General features: G+C 31.1%; 2 protein-coding genes across 2 annotated transcripts; one reads left to right on the top strand and one right to left on the bottom strand.

The window, feature by feature from the left end:
* Positions 1-1,262: 1,262 nt before the first annotated feature.
* On the bottom strand, positions 1,263-2,470 carry LOC133320298 (uncharacterized). Its single transcript, XM_061528242.1, has 4 exons — positions 2,333-2,470; positions 1,870-1,947; positions 1,631-1,790; positions 1,263-1,484 (listed from the first exon to the last, which is right to left on the bottom strand). The coding sequence occupies exons 1-4, from the start codon at positions 2,468-2,470 to the stop codon at positions 1,321-1,323; spliced, it is 540 nt and encodes a 179-aa protein (XP_061384226.1). The 3' UTR covers positions 1,263-1,320.
* A 2,427-nt stretch (positions 2,471-4,897) lies between these two features.
* Positions 4,898-6,720, top strand: LOC133320297 (uncharacterized). The gene is made up of 4 exons (XM_061528241.1): positions 4,898-5,722; positions 5,800-5,883; positions 6,051-6,216; positions 6,303-6,720. The coding sequence occupies exons 1-4, from the start codon at positions 4,898-4,900 to the stop codon at positions 6,464-6,466; spliced, it is 1,239 nt and encodes a 412-aa protein (XP_061384225.1). The 3' UTR covers positions 6,467-6,720.
* The last annotated feature ends 12,131 nt before the right edge of the window (positions 6,721-18,851 follow it).

Genomic DNA, 18,851 nt, shown 5'->3' with positions numbered 1-18,851 from the left:
CAAAATATTAAGAGGCCGTTTCATGAGCTCTATTGAAAACCAAATCTTTAATGAAAGTAAGCTTGACAACATAAGAGTTTATTAGAAATGTGCATTGGCATCTTCCTGTCATATAGTATTGTAGTAGTTTAGGAGACGGAAAATAATATAGTTATAGTATAACCTGATTTCTAATATGATAATAGCTTTGCTTTATAGGCAAAAGAGAAAAAAAATTGCTGATCTTCTTTTTAGTCAGGTTATCCAAGCCTATAAATTCGAGTAAGAGTATTTTTGGCCTTATGATTAAGTTACAGCAAAAACTCCTAAATAAAATTTACATTGCGGCAATTACAACAAAATATTGTTGTTAAATATGTAATCATTACGTCGACTTCCTCAAACTAGCCTATTTTTATTTAGTTATAAGTAAAGATAGAACGTGATATTCTGGAAGATAAGATATTAACTAGGAGTCGTAGCTTAAGATACGGTACTAATTTGTTAAACTAAATTGATTTTATATTATTCGAAGAGTAAACATGCAGTTTACTTTGCCCTGAATGCTACAAAGTATTTGGACGTCGAAAACGTTAACACACGAAGTAAAATATTTTCACAGTTATCTTTAATCCTGACTAAGAAATAATTAATTACTAAATGTAAAGCCAGATAGAGATTATTTATTTGAAATCAATAAATAACTAGGGGAATATATAACACTTAGGGGTCTGATTAATTAAGTAATTAAAATGGACCACAAAAAAATATTCTTGAATTGAAGAAACGACACAAAATAAAAAGTCAAATTTTATTTTCTTCTTTCAATCGTTTATTTTCGAAGCGAGGGTGGGAGAAAACATCTACATTAACACAATCCGCGGAAAACTGTAAGAGGGTTAGAATGTGGTAGTTTTCTCTACAATTCTAACAACAATAACAATACCAGCAACCTCCAAACCCATCAATTTCCCTCTAACCAATCTATTAAAGGAATGGTATATATCCGTCGGTTATAAAAAAAATGAATACTGTCAGCATCGTAATTTTTTGATAAGATATATGAGCTTAAGGGTTTCATGACATATCTTTCCTGCAGCATATAATCATAGGTCCTGGTTATGCAAGTTGTTCACACAGCCTCTATTTAGTCAACAACTTCATCGTCATCATTTTCATGCAACATAATTCAGTGTTAACATAATCACCACACTAATTACGTTAAATTATGTTCAGACAAATGTGAAATGTAGGTCAGGTACTAAATAACAAATTACATAATGTCAAATAAATTACGTGCCTTTATTTACCTATTAAAAATTTAAAAAATCGGGATGATTCTTATGATACATTTTGGAATAAAATCAAGGTGTATGTTATGGCGGTAGAAATGATAGAGAGAATGATGCTGTACTCTAGTTTGTAGATATTTAACACGTGAAAAGTTATCGGTTTTGAGCGAATTAACATTTTGAACTTTTCAAGCGAATCTCGAGTTTCCAATGCTGAAATAAAATAACACATAAACTGACTTATTATTTTATGAATTATAATTTATAAATACATTAAGAAATTAAAGTCCAAATAGTAATAGGCACAACAATTGGTTTTTTATTATTTAGTATCATTTCAACCTAACGCTTATACTTACGTATGTTTTTATTTAAAAGTATTTTTTCTATCCACAAAATATTGTTTTCATTTCGACTGTAACTTTGATCACAATAATGTATTCCACGTGTTAAAAGTGTACCCATTGAAGTTAATCGTATTATAACTGAAATAAGCAGCACCCACCAATTTTGATCATCCTAAAACATTTATTTATTGTGATAACTTTTATTAATTATGAGTAAACCTACTACATAATATTTGAATTAATTTATTTACCGATATTGATACGAGACGTATCATAACGTTGGTCATCATAACAAAATTAATAAACAGAAACAAGTGGAAGAGAAGAATCTATGAATGTAAAAAAGAGAATTGTTAAATTCCTATGACCATATTATATATTATATATTATATATTATATATTATATATTATATATTATATATTATATATTATATATTATATATTATATATTATATATTATATATTATATATTATATATTATATATTATATATTATATATTATATATTATATATTATATATTATATATTATATATTATATATTATATATTATATATTATATATTATATATTATATATTATATATTATATAATTACCCTCTATATTTAAACAAATGTGTGGATTTTTTTTTCATATTGTGACAATGTAAAATTTTTGCAAGCAACTCAAAGGCAAACGAATTTAAATAAGGCAAACTTTAAATAAAATAGTTTTACCCGAAATCCGTACATAGTATTGATATAATCACATTGTTCAGTGAGAAGAAAGTAACATCGTGCAGAACTAGAACCAATAGTTCTATAGTTTTTCATACTTATTTTTCTATTTCTCTGATTATCATAAATTACAACCATCGTGACAGCTGTAGTTTTTTAAAGTGTCCCCAATTGTTTTCAATCGACTGTTAACTTGAGACACGTTGGCTACCATATCCACCATACTGCTGTTTTTCAAGTAGTAAAATAATATTTCAAATATATGTGTCAGGGTGACCAACCAGCCAAATTTAAAAATGATAACAACAATTTCTAAAGCTATGGGTACAAGAACAGTAAGAAATATTAATAAACACATTTTGTGCATGCTTTTTTTAATTTCTTTATAGTGTGCTCTCCCCAGATATTCGTCGATTTTCTGATAGTTTTCAATGTAGTACACCAAAAATTTTCTTCCATATTTATTTACCAAGTACATATCTACTAGGTATTGAAATTTACTAAGTAAGAAAAATATTTTAAACATTTTACTAAAAGTGTCTTCGTCACGACCCAAGCTATTATTCATTGTATAAAATAAACAATTTCCAACTGTTGATATTATAAGTATAAGGAATATAAAGGTGAATTTACAAATATAAGAAGAATACACGATTTTTCTTTCGAAGCAATAAATGCAAGACAAGCCTACAAAATTTAAAATATAATTCAGGGGTAAAAACGTTAATAAAACGTCACTTCTCGAAATGTTTTCTTTGACTTCGTAAGCCATTATTTGAAATACGAATTTAATCAAATTTTAATACTAAATATTAAAATAAGTCGAACACTTTTTTTTGATAACACTTCTTCAAAGACTTGTTGCGTAAGTTTTTTTTTTTGCAAGTAGCATTAGCTAAGAACAGTACGGATAAAATAACGATTCCTTCAAATGTATACTGCAATTTCATAATATTCACGCGATTATTATCAAATATCATAATGTAGGTTCCATATAAGTAATGAAATGATATTACTCACATTAAGTACTTGGGCTATTTATATATGTATATATAGTTTTGGAGTCAAGTAATGAGTAAACGTTTATTTATTAAAAAAAATGTTAGAGGAGACAAATAACTGAAATAAAACTAAGATATTCTGATATACTACGAGTTTTTTACTATTTTAAACTACATACTCCAGACGTTTGAATTTTTTTTCATCTCGTCTTCCCGTAATCACGGCTGCTGATGTTGTTGTAGTTCTAAAATTATATATATCCATACTAATATTATAAATGCGAAAGTAACTCTGTCTGTCTGTTTTAATTGCAAAAAATAGGGGAGAAGAGGTAAAAAGACTGGATGAATGTTCATATGTAAATTCGTCAATTTTAAAGCTGTAACAGTGAAACTTGGTATTTAGACACTTTATATTTAGACACTTTATGATAAACGAAAGAACATAGGCTAGTTTTTCTCGCAAAAAATGGGGGAGAATGGGTAAAAAGAGGGGATGACTGTTCGAATGGAAAATCGTCATTTTTGAAGATATAGCAGTGAAACTTTGTATTTAGACACTTTATTAGGAATGATTAATTGGCCAATTTTTTTTTAATTATTCATACTAATATTATAAATGCGAAATTAACTCTGTCTGTCTGTCTGTCTGTTACTTAATCACGCCTAAGCTACTGAAACAATTTGCACGAAATTTGGTATAGAGATATTTTGATACCCAAGAAAGGACATGGGCTACTTTTTACCCCGGGAAAATTACGCATTCCCATGGGAACATTCAGGTGGGCCGATCGTTTTTACGCCTAAACTACTGAACAGATTTAAATGAAATTTGGTAAGGAGATGGTTTGAGACTTAAGAAATTACATGAGTTACTTATGACCGCGGGAAAACAACGCATTCCCATGGGAAAAAATACTTTTCTGGCCAAGGGAGGAAAAACAAAAAACGTTGTATATAAAAATGTATTGCAGTAACCTACCTATCTTCTTCTTAAAATGTATTAACCTAACCTAACCTATGACAATCACACTTGGTATGGCCTCATCCCATCTCGGCACAATTCAAACATAGGTATAAAAAAGTACAGCTCAGGTTTTTTCATACTACTGTACAAAAAAACTCTCCAATGCGGACGAAGTCACGGGTAAAAGCTATATATAACTAATTCTGAAATTTACGCGGACGAAGTCGCGGGCAAAAACTAGTATATATATATATGTATATATATTTTTTTTTTATTATGAAACTAACATCCGTAGCTTTGTGTGAGGCTTTTTGGTGTTTAGGCTGTAGCATATTTTCAAGCTATTAGACTGCTAAAGAAGATGAGAAAGTGATTTTTTACGAAGATTCTGCATAGTGAAAAACACACGGGTAAAGCATAGGCACTGTCTTATATTCGTGAAGTGGACGAGGCTTCTTTTTTAATTTATAAATGCTTACAGTTACATAAATAGTATTGAATTACGTAATTAAACATAGGTCATTACTTATATCGAGGTAAAAGCACTCAATAATAATTAATAAATATTTATGTACTTGGGCATTAGTTCTCGAAACCATGAACACGTATGGTGCTAAAACTAAGAATACTGTGAAAGTGTTTTCAACATTTATTTGTTTAAATCGCATCCTGAGATTATTCGGGCTGTCTTGCATTTCCTGTGACGGTTTTCAAATAAAATGTTCGCCGCTCGTCTTCAGAGCCATTTGCATTACTACAATACTAATTCTATTCAATGGCCTTTGTGGTTATTACCTTTTTCCAAATTTTGAAAACGGTCTATTTCATTTTTCTTACCACGATTCCGTTCATCTCATCTTAATTCTAGGGTTCGTTCAGTACATCGTGGATATTCATTTTGTTTTTAAATATGGAAGGGAATTCTATTTACAGTATATTGATAGATTTGAACTTTTTGATAGGACCATCGGCATTGCGGTATATGAAAAAATTAAGAGAACCATAAACAGAATATGTGTATTTTTTATTTTGATTACTTTCATAGGATCTTTTGTTGAAATTATAATTTGGTATTTAAGTTACCGATCATCAAGTCACATGTTTTATATGTTGTATTATATATATAATTTTCTTAATTTACTAAGTGCACTAGATTTTATTGCAAATTGCACTCAAGTTTTGTTTCGCTTACAATCACTCGAACACAAGTTGAAAGATTTTTTGTGTCATGTCACTAATTTACCTGTACCTTACAACGAGAATAATCACTCTGTTGTAAAATCGAGTAACAAAAACACGAATATCTCTGCTCATACATTAACTGAAACAGTTCATCGGCAAAACGTTGTATTATTGTTGAATAGATGTTTCTTGCTGTTAACTGATCAATTTGATTACATCAATATAATGTTTGGATTGAGGGTAAGGAAATCCGATAATAACTATGTTGTATTATTGTTTACAATATCAGCTTTCATTATGACTAATCTTACTTTCAGATATTGCTCTCCTGCGTAAATTTCGTCGTGGATACGTTATTAAAAATTACTACAATAATCAAGTTATTTAGTTCTGGTATAGAGGTAAATATAACCTTAGAATCAATGGCATTACTGTATCATAAATCATTTTCTTAGCTATTACTATAGAATTACTGAAATATTAATATGGCAAAGTGGAATTACCTTAATGGAACTAAGACTATGGTACATGGTATTGTTAATTTAAATATTTTTTTTTTTATTTGAAGGTAGTAACTAGTGGCTCACGATACCTACCAATCAGTGTGACCATCGTGCAAATTATCGTAAACTCAATAGTTGTCTTTTCTATAATTCATATTTGCGAAAGGAACTATGGACAAATTGAAAGAATTATCGCTTCAATTGACGGGATATTGCATGAAAAAGACGTTAGTAAGTAAAAATTTAAAATTTTAATGTTCTTATACTTACAGTCGTTTTGTTTATAGAATAATAAATTTTAGTATCCTTATTTCAAGGGCCTGACATCCTAGACTGTCTAAAAGATCTCCGGAATACTATCATCACCAGAAATATGAATTTCAATGCCGTCAAATTCTTCAAACTGGAATACCCTATTCTGGTTTCAATTTCTTCTCTTCTTGTTACCTACGGTACAATATTAGTGCAAAATGTCGAATGAGCATTGAAGGTTGTATGACTATTTTTAATGACAGTAAATTAATTAAATAATATATAACATTTTAGTTACTTACCCATCTAATTTAATAATAAAGAAAAACAAGATATCTTAAAAAATGTAAACATTGTATTTCTAAACTTTTTTTTTCCAAATCTTATGTTTAGCAGAATTTGGATTTATATATAACTAGGTAACCGCCTCGGCTTCGCACAGGTTCTTTGCAAAAAATTATATAAAATAGTCTATGTTACTTAAAATTAGTAGAGTACATACTTTTTGAGTTATATCAAGACAAAAAAAATCATCATCTTCCTTTGTTAATCATATATTAAATTTAAATTAAGAAACACTGTATTTTTATTTTAATAATAGTTTGTTAATATAAAAAAAATACAATATTTCTTTGTACACAACAGTAACATATTTAATCGATTTTACAGAGCCGCACAATTCTACGTTTATACGGGCATCGTAAATTTTTAATAAAATTTTATTGTAACGTACTACCCACTTATTGCCGATTTCATGGTTACGAACAGTAGCCTTAAATCCGCCTTCGTCAGGTGATCGTCGCCTATATTTTTGATAAACGTCATCATCAGTTGAAGTTTGATATTGGAATATTTTCGTTATTCATGCACGAAGACTTAAGAACTTAGGGTAAAATAATGGGTCTTCATCTCTGTAGGGAATCTCGGCTGTTATCACACTATTAGTTTGGTTTCAATATATTTTAATTATAAGCCAAAGAAATAAGTGTATATGTGGTAAACTACGATTTTACGATTCTACAGTCTACATATGACGTCCACGTGTAGCGACTTTTTAATGAAAGACTCGATTTACAATGTCATAGCGATCTTGAGGCGTTGCATTAGTATCTAGCTATGTACCCTTTATTTCTTGTCCATTAGGATTTCATGTTAATGTAATGAAAAGATCCAGTATAAGTACCTAACTCCACCTGTAAATGACGACGGTAATAAAACAAACTGACCAATATAATTGCTATGCTAATTTAAGTGCAAGACGTCCTGCAAATGAATATAATTTTCAGCTCGTAGTTTTATTTGGTTGTTTCGTATGAAAGATAATCGCTCCGATTCAATTTTAGCATACTGATTTACTACATTTGATTTAGTAACATGCCATATCTGATTAAAACGTTGTTGTTTTGACATTCTATTAAACGGTAATAATAATAGTTCATACAGGAAACTATATTTAGAAGTGGTTCTTTACTGACAGAATTAACTTGTGTAATATCAATTGGATAGCCTTCTCCACCTCGACAAAACATTAAAGCATATTCGAAGCTGTCACATGAGCCATGTGGTTTAGGAGTTCTACGGAGACTCACGTCGCGATTTTGTAGCACGATATCCCTTGTCCGGAATAGTTTTCAAGCAATTACAATTACTTGTTCACTTGAAGAAGGAGCATTATATCGTCCACCGTGCTGAGCAGTAGGTGCTCTGTTCGCGTGAATCACTATATTATAATCTAATACATCAGGTGGAATACTATCCATTGTATTGTATGTACCCATTAGTAAATGCAACATGTCTTGCATAGACCTGATTAAATATCTGTGAAGTGGTGGTCTAGTATTGTTATTATTAACATTACATCTAGTAGATATTTTAATATCAGGATTGGCAATAATATAAATCTGCAAAAATTTATGGTCGTCAGGTTGATATGACAGAATACTACCTGCAAAATGGTAAATCTGTCCTTGGACTATGAATATTGACATGAATCCTTATTCAACCCACCGCTGAATTTTGAACGACGTCATTTGTAACGCTTTATTATACCGACGAATATTATTAATAAATTCCGAATGTTTCGGGTAACTTCCGTCAAGGAGCGACTTTAAAGGCTGTGGTGGCCCAACTATCTCCTTTAGTTTAATTTTGTCTTTAGCACAACAAAGACCGTGGGACTCACCTTTTCAATTTAAGCCTGAGCAATATTAGTAAACGATCATCTGAGCGCCTATAGACACCGCCGCATCGCTTTTGTAATTGATTGAAAGTCCTGGTGCATCGCAGAATATACTTTATTGGACCATGAACTAGAATTCGGATTCTACTGTTATAGCATTAAACGGTAGCATTCCATATTTATGCCTAATACGGTCATTACCCAAGCGGACTTGTCTTCAATTAAGCTTTTCTGTTTCTTTTTGAAAATGATGCTTATCACGATCCACTGACAACCGTAGAGTAAAATCCAGCGAAGATTCTCGTGCTCATTGGGTGATGTGTCTTTCACAATCCAATGATAAATTAACATTTCTGTGTTGATCATTTTCGTTATTTCGAAGACAGAAGACGTATTGCGTCCTATATTAGATCTTTGCGGAGACATTCTTATTTTATCATGTGATGGTATAATAAAACCTAAATAAAATAAAAGGGTTATTAACAAAAAATTTGTATGTGTAGAGAGTAACAACCTCAGAATAATTATTCTTAACACAGTAGGCAAGACGGTGCGGGGAAGGGTTAGCGAGTACTCATACGAAGCGACTGAGTGAGTGATGTATATATATATATAAAATTTTAAGATTTATCTAACTTATTTTATGATAGCTTTCAAATGGTATTTTCAATTTGAATTATTCAAATTGTAATTTATAGAAACTGATGCAGGCTTGAAAACGAAGTAATTTATTTTGATAAGACTTAATACCGTAATTATGTAAATAGCTGTCCAGTAAACGCTTTATAAATGCCAATTTTTAAAAGTAGTATAATGGATATATGCCACCGGGAACTTCTCAGTAGACCTTTGTAAGATACACAATTCCATTATACATCATTTTGTTACATCTCTAAGGTTTTAGGTAGCGTTTTGGTTAATAGCTCCCAGACGGCTCATTTTTCCCGACATCTTCAACAAATATCGCTAATGTCCACAAAAATAAACACAAAACATTAAAAAATTATATTCTAAGACCTTCCTCGAGAATTACGCTATCGAGAGGTGATAACTGTTTGATAAATATATTCGGTGCAGTAGTTTTTCCTTTTATCTCGAACAGACAGACAGACGCGGCGGGGGACTTTGTTTTGTAATATATATTGATATTGACACATATTTTTCTTACAAGATCTCACATTTTTAAGGATATATATATGTAAACATTTTAACATCGTTTAGTTTAATATATCCCTACGATATTTAAAAAAAAATCAAAAATTCTGTTTAAAAACATTTTTTTATTTTAGTATATCTTTAAATAAACCTTAATTAAATAACATACATTTATTAAAAACAAAAAGATCACACTCCAGCAAGAAAAAGTACCATGAAAGCATAATATTAATCTATACGGCACTTCTTTTTGTGTGTTGCTATATCTGAGCGAAAAAGGGTGTTCGAGAAAATTATTTAACATGTGACATCAGTTCACTTTTATGATCTCTTTATTTAGTCCCCTGGCTAAATAATAATGGAATGTTATTGTCAAAATTAATACACAAAATTTTAACAAATTAATTATAAAAGAAATGAATTAAAAACAAAGCTAAACATTTGATAAAAATTTATATTGAATTCATTCCAGCCGAAATTTGGTGAAGCTTGCGTTTTTTGTTGTCTAGAGGCTAGAGCAAAATATTTTACGTAGCTATTAGGACTGTATGTATAAGTGAATATGAAAAATTGTTTTCCTTCCATTATTTCATATTTATGCCTACAAGCAAAGGAAGTTCTAAATATAAACAAATTCAAAATCAATGAACTTATATGTTTATAACGTGTAAATACATCGTCGAGAGTAGCTCGTCATCGGGAAGTTCTCATTTACTATAACAGGACTGGACTCACCTACTCCCAGTGTGTGCCTTTTTAACAGGGTCGGATACGCGAGTCAACTACACGTACACCAAAGGCAGGACTCTAAAAGTGGACAGTAAGTCGCTGTTGTCGAAACTGACCAGAGAGAAATATAATCATCATCATCTTATGATAGCTAATATATGTATGTTTATTAAATACGACAATTTTTGCGACAAAATTGAGGAACATTTAAAATTTGAATAAAGTTTGCAACTAGAAAAAAAAATATTTTTAAACACATCGCTCAAACATAAGTCAGATTTAACGATCAATTGCTCCGTACTTTAAGGCTATTATTATTATATTTTTATGTAAATTTGTAGTTTAAGAAAGTGTTACTTGCAAAGATCTATTGTTCTAGATCAGATTCCTTTGAGAGATGGTTTTTTTTTCTATTTTTGAAATCATACACTATCGATTCTTTATTTTACGTTCATTTATCAGTTATTTTTTTCACAACTTAAGTTTGTCCAGAGTAATTTGATTTAATTTCAACTCGATTCCTTCATGCTTTTCCGAATGTCTCCAAACAGACAGGTGGACCGACGGACAGTGCAATAAGCTGACCCTATTTTTAAATAAAAAGATAATTATATTGTGATAAAGGAAAACTTGGTACAACTATAAAATAATATGCATTTACTACTTATGATCGTATAATTTGGCTTTTGTTATTTAGATTTATGATAGTAGTGACTATACATTTAAAAAAATACTTAACTAATTTTACAAATATAAAATTAGTTGTCAAACAAATATGTCCTCATTTAAAACAAACTTTACAACGTTTACAATCTTTAAATTTAAGGGTCATAAAAAAAGACTAATCAAAAACTCACTTTGTTAATAAGGTTTACTACGCGGATTTTATTATTTAAAAACTACATAATCCCGACGTTTCGGTTACTTTGCAGCAACCGTGATCACGGTTATAAAAGTTGTAAAATGGATATAGTCTGTTATCCTTAAGGTATAGACATGTGTCACCGCGGACTTTTCTGTATACCTATATAAGATACGCAATTCTGCTTCATATTATTTTGTTATATCTCAAAAACTATAAACAGCGTTTTCGATAAAAGCTCTCAGTTTATCGTTTATCAAACCGGATTTAGCGGCTTTTTTTGTGATTTGTGTTTCTATATTGCTAACTTCGACGCGCACAACTATTCTTTTTATCTCAGATATGTTCCTTGACCCTGACACTAATGCTTCTCTTTCATTTTCCAATGTAATTATGATAAGCCACAGTCATAATCGATTTTATATACATCCGCTTGTGTTAAAGGTATGATATTCTTAATCGGTCTTCATAACAGGTATATTAAATTGTAATCGGTCTTACAAGTTGGTGGTGATATATTCGTTGAACACTTTGAGACGTGAGTCTTTTACTGTTCTCCAACAAAACCCTTACAATATAATCGATATGTAGACAACACTTTCACAATTAATGAATACATATTATAAAACAAAGTCCCTCGCCACGTCTTTCTGTCTGTCTGTTTGTTCGCGATAAATGGAAAGGCTATTTTACCGATTATCAAACAGTTATCACCACTCGATAGCATGATTCTCGAGGAAGGTTTTTGTATATAATTTGTTAAGTTTTTGTATTTTCTTGTGTGTACATTAACGATATTTGATGAAGACGTCGGGAGAATATGAGCCGTCTGAAAGCTTTTAACGAAAACGCTGCCTAGTCTTTGAGATATAACAAAATAAAATATGGTGAAATTTTGTATCTTATAAAGGTCTACAGAAAAGTCCGCGGTGACACATGTCTATACCTTAAAGATAACATACTATGACCATTTTACAATTTTATATTCCGAAAGCGTTTATTGTAAAACTATTTAGATAATTACGGTATTTAGTCTTTACAAAATAAAGTACTTCGTTTTCAAGCGTATATCAGTATCTGTAAATTACTTTTTAAATCATTTAAATCGGGTGTAGCATTTGGTAGTTATCATAATATGGGGTTTTCCAATAGGGACGCTTGAACTTTGACAGCTGATTGCGGCCATGTTGTTTGAGTGACAGCTGTCAAATGCAGTGTGTTATATTCATTCTGTCCTCCCAAATCACCATGGCAGGTTACAATGTCGAGCAGCACGTGCAAATCATAAAATTGTTTTATGAAAATGGGTCTTCAGTTCGAGCAACGTTCCGCGCACTTCGCCCGTTTTACGGTCGCGATGATCGTCCTGCCGAGTCGACTATCCGTCGATTGGTGGACAAATTCGAGTCAACCGGGTCAGTTAACAATCAGCCGGTTCCCGTGCGTCAACGTAACGCGAGATCTGCCGAGAATATCGCCGCTGTGCGCGACAGTGTCCTCGAAAACCCGCGGCAGTCAATTCCGCGTCGCGCACAGGAACTCGGCCTTTCGCAGACGACAACTTGGCGAATTTTGCGTTGTGACTTGAGCCTGCACCCGTACAAGATCCAGCTGACCCAAGAGCTCAAGGTTAATGACCATAGACAGCGCCGTGTGTTCGCTGACTGGGCATTAGAGCAGTTGGAAGTTGACGCCGCTTTTGGCAAAAAAATCATCTTCAGCGACGAGGCGCATTTTTGGATGAATGGCTATGTCAACAAGCAAAATTGCCGTATTTGGGACGAGACCAATCCACACGAGGTTCACCAAGTGGCAATGCACCCGCAGAAAGTGACTGTTTGGTGCGGATTTTGGGCCGGAGGCGTGACTGGTCCGTATTTTTTCGAAAACGATAATGGTGTGGCCGTCACCGTCAATGGTGAGCGATACCGGTCGATGATAACCAACTTCTTTTGGCCTGAAATCGAGAATATGGATCTGGACAACATGTGGTTTCAACAGGACGGCGCTACGTGCCACACAGCACACGCTACGATGGAAGTTCTGCACGAGCAATTTCTGGACATGGTCATCTCGCGCGGAGGCGACGTGAACTGGCCACCGAGATCGTGCGATTTGACCCCGCTGGACTTTTTCTTGTGGGGTTTTCTTAAGTTGCAGGTCTATGCCAACAAGCCGCAAACCACCGATGCCCTCAAAGTCAACATACGCCATGCCATCGATCAAATACAGCCCGATTTGTGCGCCAGAGTCATCTAAAATTGGACCTTTCGTGTGCGCGCCACCAACCGAAGCCGTGGCGGTCATTTGAATGATGTCATATTCCATACATAATGGGGTCAATAGACCTTCCAAATAAAAAAAAAATTTCGCAAATATCTTTCCTACATGTATTTTTTTTTTGCATTTCAAAGATCAAGCGCCCTTAATGGAAAACACTATATAAGTTTCATAATTCTCAAAATTAAATAGATTATTTTATATTTTTCGCATAGAGCCCGGGCGAAGCCGGGGCTGGTGGCTAGTATAATACATAAATTGAAATGAAATCTGCCACACTCCTCCTGTGGGTAGAATTTTTTGCCAGACAATTTTAATATTGAAAGCAAAAAAAAAAACAACCTTACTTACTTAATTTCAACCTTGATTTCAACTGTAATATTTGGGAGCTATTTAAATGCATTTTCTAAATTGCCAGACCAATCCTAGGGGCCAAATATCGTTTCCACATACAAGTCCACGTACAATGGTCTTTCGCACTTACTCACAGGGACACTTAAAATACGTTACTCCAAAAAACAAGTTTATTCCTTAAAACTAATCAGATTACAGATACAAACAATTAAGTGTATAATTTACTTGCAATGGGAATCAAAAAATATACGTTAAGGCAATAAAAATAAGAAATTATCGAAATAAATTTTTGGTATTAAATAAAAATTTTCCTGCATACATCTGTTATATGAATCCTAAGTATGTCTTGTTCTTCCATTGAAAAGTAATATACATGAAAGCAGAAAAATATTTTGTCTCTAAATGTACGTCGGTGAAAATTTTAATATTGAAATGTCTTTTGTATGGATTTATTATACTTGTTTTTGGAGATATTACCATTTTTATCGGGTTTTAAAAAATATATATTTGTTTGATAATGAGAATTTGTATTTATCACTCAACAGTTTACTATATTTTTTTTTAATACATACAAATTAACCATTCATTTTTTTTATACTTATCCAGTTGTTAGATATCTGAAAATTTTACGCGTAAATATGTACTACCAGCAGCTATTTAATTTTCCATGTTCTTATAATATTATAATGAAACTCGTGTGTCATTATGAATATCGATAAATTTTTTAATTATAAAAATATTAAAATCTGTTTCATCATTTGTTATAAATAAAAAAAATAACTAACAGTTCCAAGATAAGATAAACAGGTATATAATCATAGTAATATAATTTTATTAAGCTTCTTGATAAAGTCTGATTGTAAAAATTAAAAAACATTGAATTTTGAACAATACTCTGAAATAAAAAAAATATATAATCACTTTTTTTTATAAAACAGCAAAGTTTTTTTTTGGGTTTTGTGTGATACTAAATCAACATTGCTTCTAAATAAACACTAACTGCCATTTCAGAGGAGTGTAGGAATTTATTTTTATTTTGGATAAGTCCCCGCGTCACCCTGCATTTTGTAGGTAGGTCACGTTTTACAAACATTTGTGGTAGTAATACCGTATAGATAAAGGTGCTTTTAAACTGGTAGGAGCATATAATATGAAGTTTACCTGCGCGGTCAATGATGCCAAAAAGTATTCATGTCAAAAGATAAAATTTTATATAGTGGGAACGAAAGTTAAAAGAAACTGGCAATATACCAAGGAAATATTATAAATATTTCCAATGTTTTGGATGAACTTCGTTCCATTCGTTTTCAAAAATTCTTTGTTTTATTATAATATAATAGAATTTCAAAACCATGTACAACTTTCATTTTCCATAGTAGTCTATTTACTTTTACCAAAATGAAAAGCAATTTATAGTAATTAATACTCTAATAACTCGAATTATTGAATTAAAACCACCATATGTGAAATAATAGTTTTCGGGAAAACAATTCAATTGATTATTTTACAATTAATCCGTTTCATGATCTTTTAGCAAATTACACAAAAAAGTGAAAAAATTCTTGAAACCAATTTAAATTATCATTTCCATTCCCGTTGTAATGGATATATATATTCGTATATCAGTGTTTATTTTAAATGTGTACTTGCACAAATCTTAGATATCATCACTCATAAGGATGACTGGAGCAATTTTAAAACTATTCTAAGACCTAAGAAAACTTCTCAGTTGAATCCGGGATCTGCCCGAACTTTCATCGTTGTAAGTGAAAATTAAATCAATTAGAAACTTGGACCTCAAATTAAATTATTAGTAAGACAATAGTACAAGTTTGTCGGCCGTCTGACTCGGTATAAAACGAATTTCACATTACAATTTTCCATTACTTACTTTTAATAAAAAATGAAAACTGCTACAAGTTTCAAAACCCTTGTTTAAGAAATTAATCGAAAAAAATACTAATATCTATAACGTAATTTTAAAGTTAAACACTCGCTTAATAAAAAATATTCAAAATTATTATCACATAGATTCACAATAAATTTAATAACCTTTTCAGAGATTGGGCTAAAATTTCTTTCGGACCGATATATTTTCACCGTGTTCAGTTATCTTTCTTGCGATAGAAAAGGTTGTCATAACTGATATAATTTTTAAAGTTCTGTTGTAATAACAACAACATTTTTGTTTTTTATTGGTTGGATAATATTTGTATAAAACATATAATAAGATAATTGATTAAAATATAAATGACGTAAACAATAACCATCGATATCATGTACCGCAAATAAGCTCTCCTAGTACAACCACACCTAGTTAATCGATCAGTGTTTGGGCTTAGTAAAAAGGTCACGTTCCGACACAAAAATACCATTATAACTATTTTGGTTACATATTTAAAAAAATCTTCAGAACGCTGTAACTTTTGTCAAAATGTTTCACTGATTATTATTGAAAAATTTGAAACGACTTAAAATGTATACTCCAAGTATGTCAACTGGCTTTTAAATATTCCATTGCCATCATTAAGCAATCATAAGGGTCCACATGAATAAGTTGGTCACTGTCCATACTTTAATCATTGATTGATGTTGTCTGTATAGTTAAATTTCTTATTTCTTTATATATATATATGACAATAAAAATGATTGATGATGATGGAATGAAACTAACGAAAATAATTATTTAAAATTTGAAACGAACTTATTTAAAATAATCAGAATCTATAAGTTTGTAAATTAAAATTAGATAACTTAGTAATCAATATTTTTGTTGATAATATTATGTTAATCTGTATCATTTATTAAGAATGTTTCCATCCATGTTTTCTAAAAAATTTTCCTGTCTTCGTGCAATATTAGGACTAACGTGCACAATAGTTTGTATGTTTTATGAAATTATTTTCTTTGAATATGTGGTAGAGGAGCTGTAAAAATATATTTAGCGAAAATATAAACTACAAACATTTAATATATTAACGCCATATCAGTATAAAATCCAATCAAGTGTGTGTGTGTTCAGCCCTCGAGGGTTTGGGTTTCTATAAAGGATGGACAGATGTCAAAGTTAGGTTTAATCCGAAGTCAAATGAGAGTTACCAAGTCTATTTTAAATCCTTTTCTCCCGTCAGTCTTACATCCATTCCTATAAATACTATCAAAAAAGATGTAGCTGTAGCAGAAACAGTGTTTGGCGAGATTAAAAATATACCAAGACAAAAATTTGTCCTTTTAAGTACCTTTATTAATACCAAAGTAGAACAACTCATTTCCTGTGGCTAAAATATGTTCTACAAAAACTTTTTAATTCCAATAAGGAGTTCAGCAAGCAAAATGGTCTTCGCAGTGGTAAATTGTTACCACTCAAGGACATCTCTACCACATAAAAAAAATTACAAATGCGTTGGCGGCCTTTTTTTACGTAAGCAAACTATAATTTTAAAAAACCTAAATGGGGAGATCTTTCTGGATTCTGCAGGTGCCTAAAAAGAAGGAACACAAAAAATTAAGAATTGTCATCGCCAACTTCTAGACGTTTCAACCACACGGCGAAAACTGTAATGGTAAAACCCGCGACTATGGAAAATTATATCTCTGAACATCGTTCTGATTTGTATTTTTATTAAAAAACTGTTGAAATTTTTAAAAATTACACATTTTGAAATTTCTGTAAAATTTTACATTCGAAATATTTACTACACATGAAATTAATGAAGTGTATAAGCGTATAAAATAGTCCTTACAAACCCAATCAATGTAATTTAATTTTATCGCGGAGTCTCTAGGTCAAAATGTGACAGTGATCAATTCTATAAATCAATTTAGTGTGTATTTGGTATTATTCCTGTACTGGTATAACTTCAGCCTTAAGTACTTTCTCAATCATAACTTAAATAACATGATTGTGTATATTATGTGCTATGTAATATAGTTAGGTATTTTGAAAAATAGTTTACATACAAACAACTAATAGCAACGCTAACTAATATCACCAATACTGGTATAAGTTAGTTATATTCAATTCAGATGACAACCAGTTTATACTTCTTGAAGGGTTTAGATAAACCAATCTTTCATACTATCTCTCTATTTAGATAAGCCCATTTTTTAAAGAGAAAAGTGGCAAACGAGCAGACGGTCTACTTAATGGGTAGTAGTCACTGGATAGCAGTCGCCCATGGACATCTGCAAAAAAAAGTGACCTTCATTGTTAAGGAAGGTGGAAAATTTGGAAATAGGAAAAGGACAACCGGCTCTCTCACACATTGAAACAAACAAAACATCAAAAAAACGAAACGCAGCCATTAAAGATTACTGCAAGCCGATCTTCTGTCAGAGGATGGTACTTCCCCGGTCGAGCCAATCCATATTCATGCTATAGTAACTGGTCAAGTTGGGTTCTACCATCTGTCATTGCTTTCGCAAATAATTTAATTATTCACATATATAGATCATAGCCATAAAAATATTAAAAAAACACTGAATTCTTTTAAAAGAAATTACTAATTTGTATTAAAAGATATATGTACATAGATATAATACGATGTCTGATGTAAATTCACTCAATATGTGCGGCAAAAATCTTATGGGAAATTCCATTCTTTAATCCATATCAAATAATAAATAAATAACCCTGGCAAATGTATTTGTGTATCAACAACAATACAAATGTATAAATAAAGTTGACGTGATTTTCACGTGTGTAAAACCTTTAAGAAATTAATAAATATAAGCAAAATATATCACGTCAATTAAATATATTATTTTGAGATTGTAAAATAAATGAACAGCTAATTAATGAAAGTGCAAATAAGTTTGGAATATATTGAATTTCCATGACCAGATAATTAATAGGTAAATTAAATTTCTTATTTTTAGTTAACGTTTAAAATTAAAGAAATCTTACTTCTTTTATTTAATGATAAAGAAACCGAGAACTGAATAGGATATCCATTTTTTATTTATAAATCTTGAGACGCGTCAATAACTGTCTCAAGGTAAACAATATTTAGTTACAATCTCTACAGTGTCCACGATACTGGAGAGTCTCAGCAG

Source organism: Danaus plexippus (assembly GCF_018135715.1).
Source record: "Danaus plexippus chromosome 16 unlocalized genomic scaffold, MEX_DaPlex mxdp_23, whole genome shotgun sequence".
NCBI classification, from domain to species: Eukaryota; Metazoa; Arthropoda; class Insecta; order Lepidoptera; family Nymphalidae; genus Danaus; species Danaus plexippus.
The sequence above is the reverse complement of the archived record's forward strand: the minus strand, read 5'-3'. Positions and strand labels throughout refer to the sequence as shown.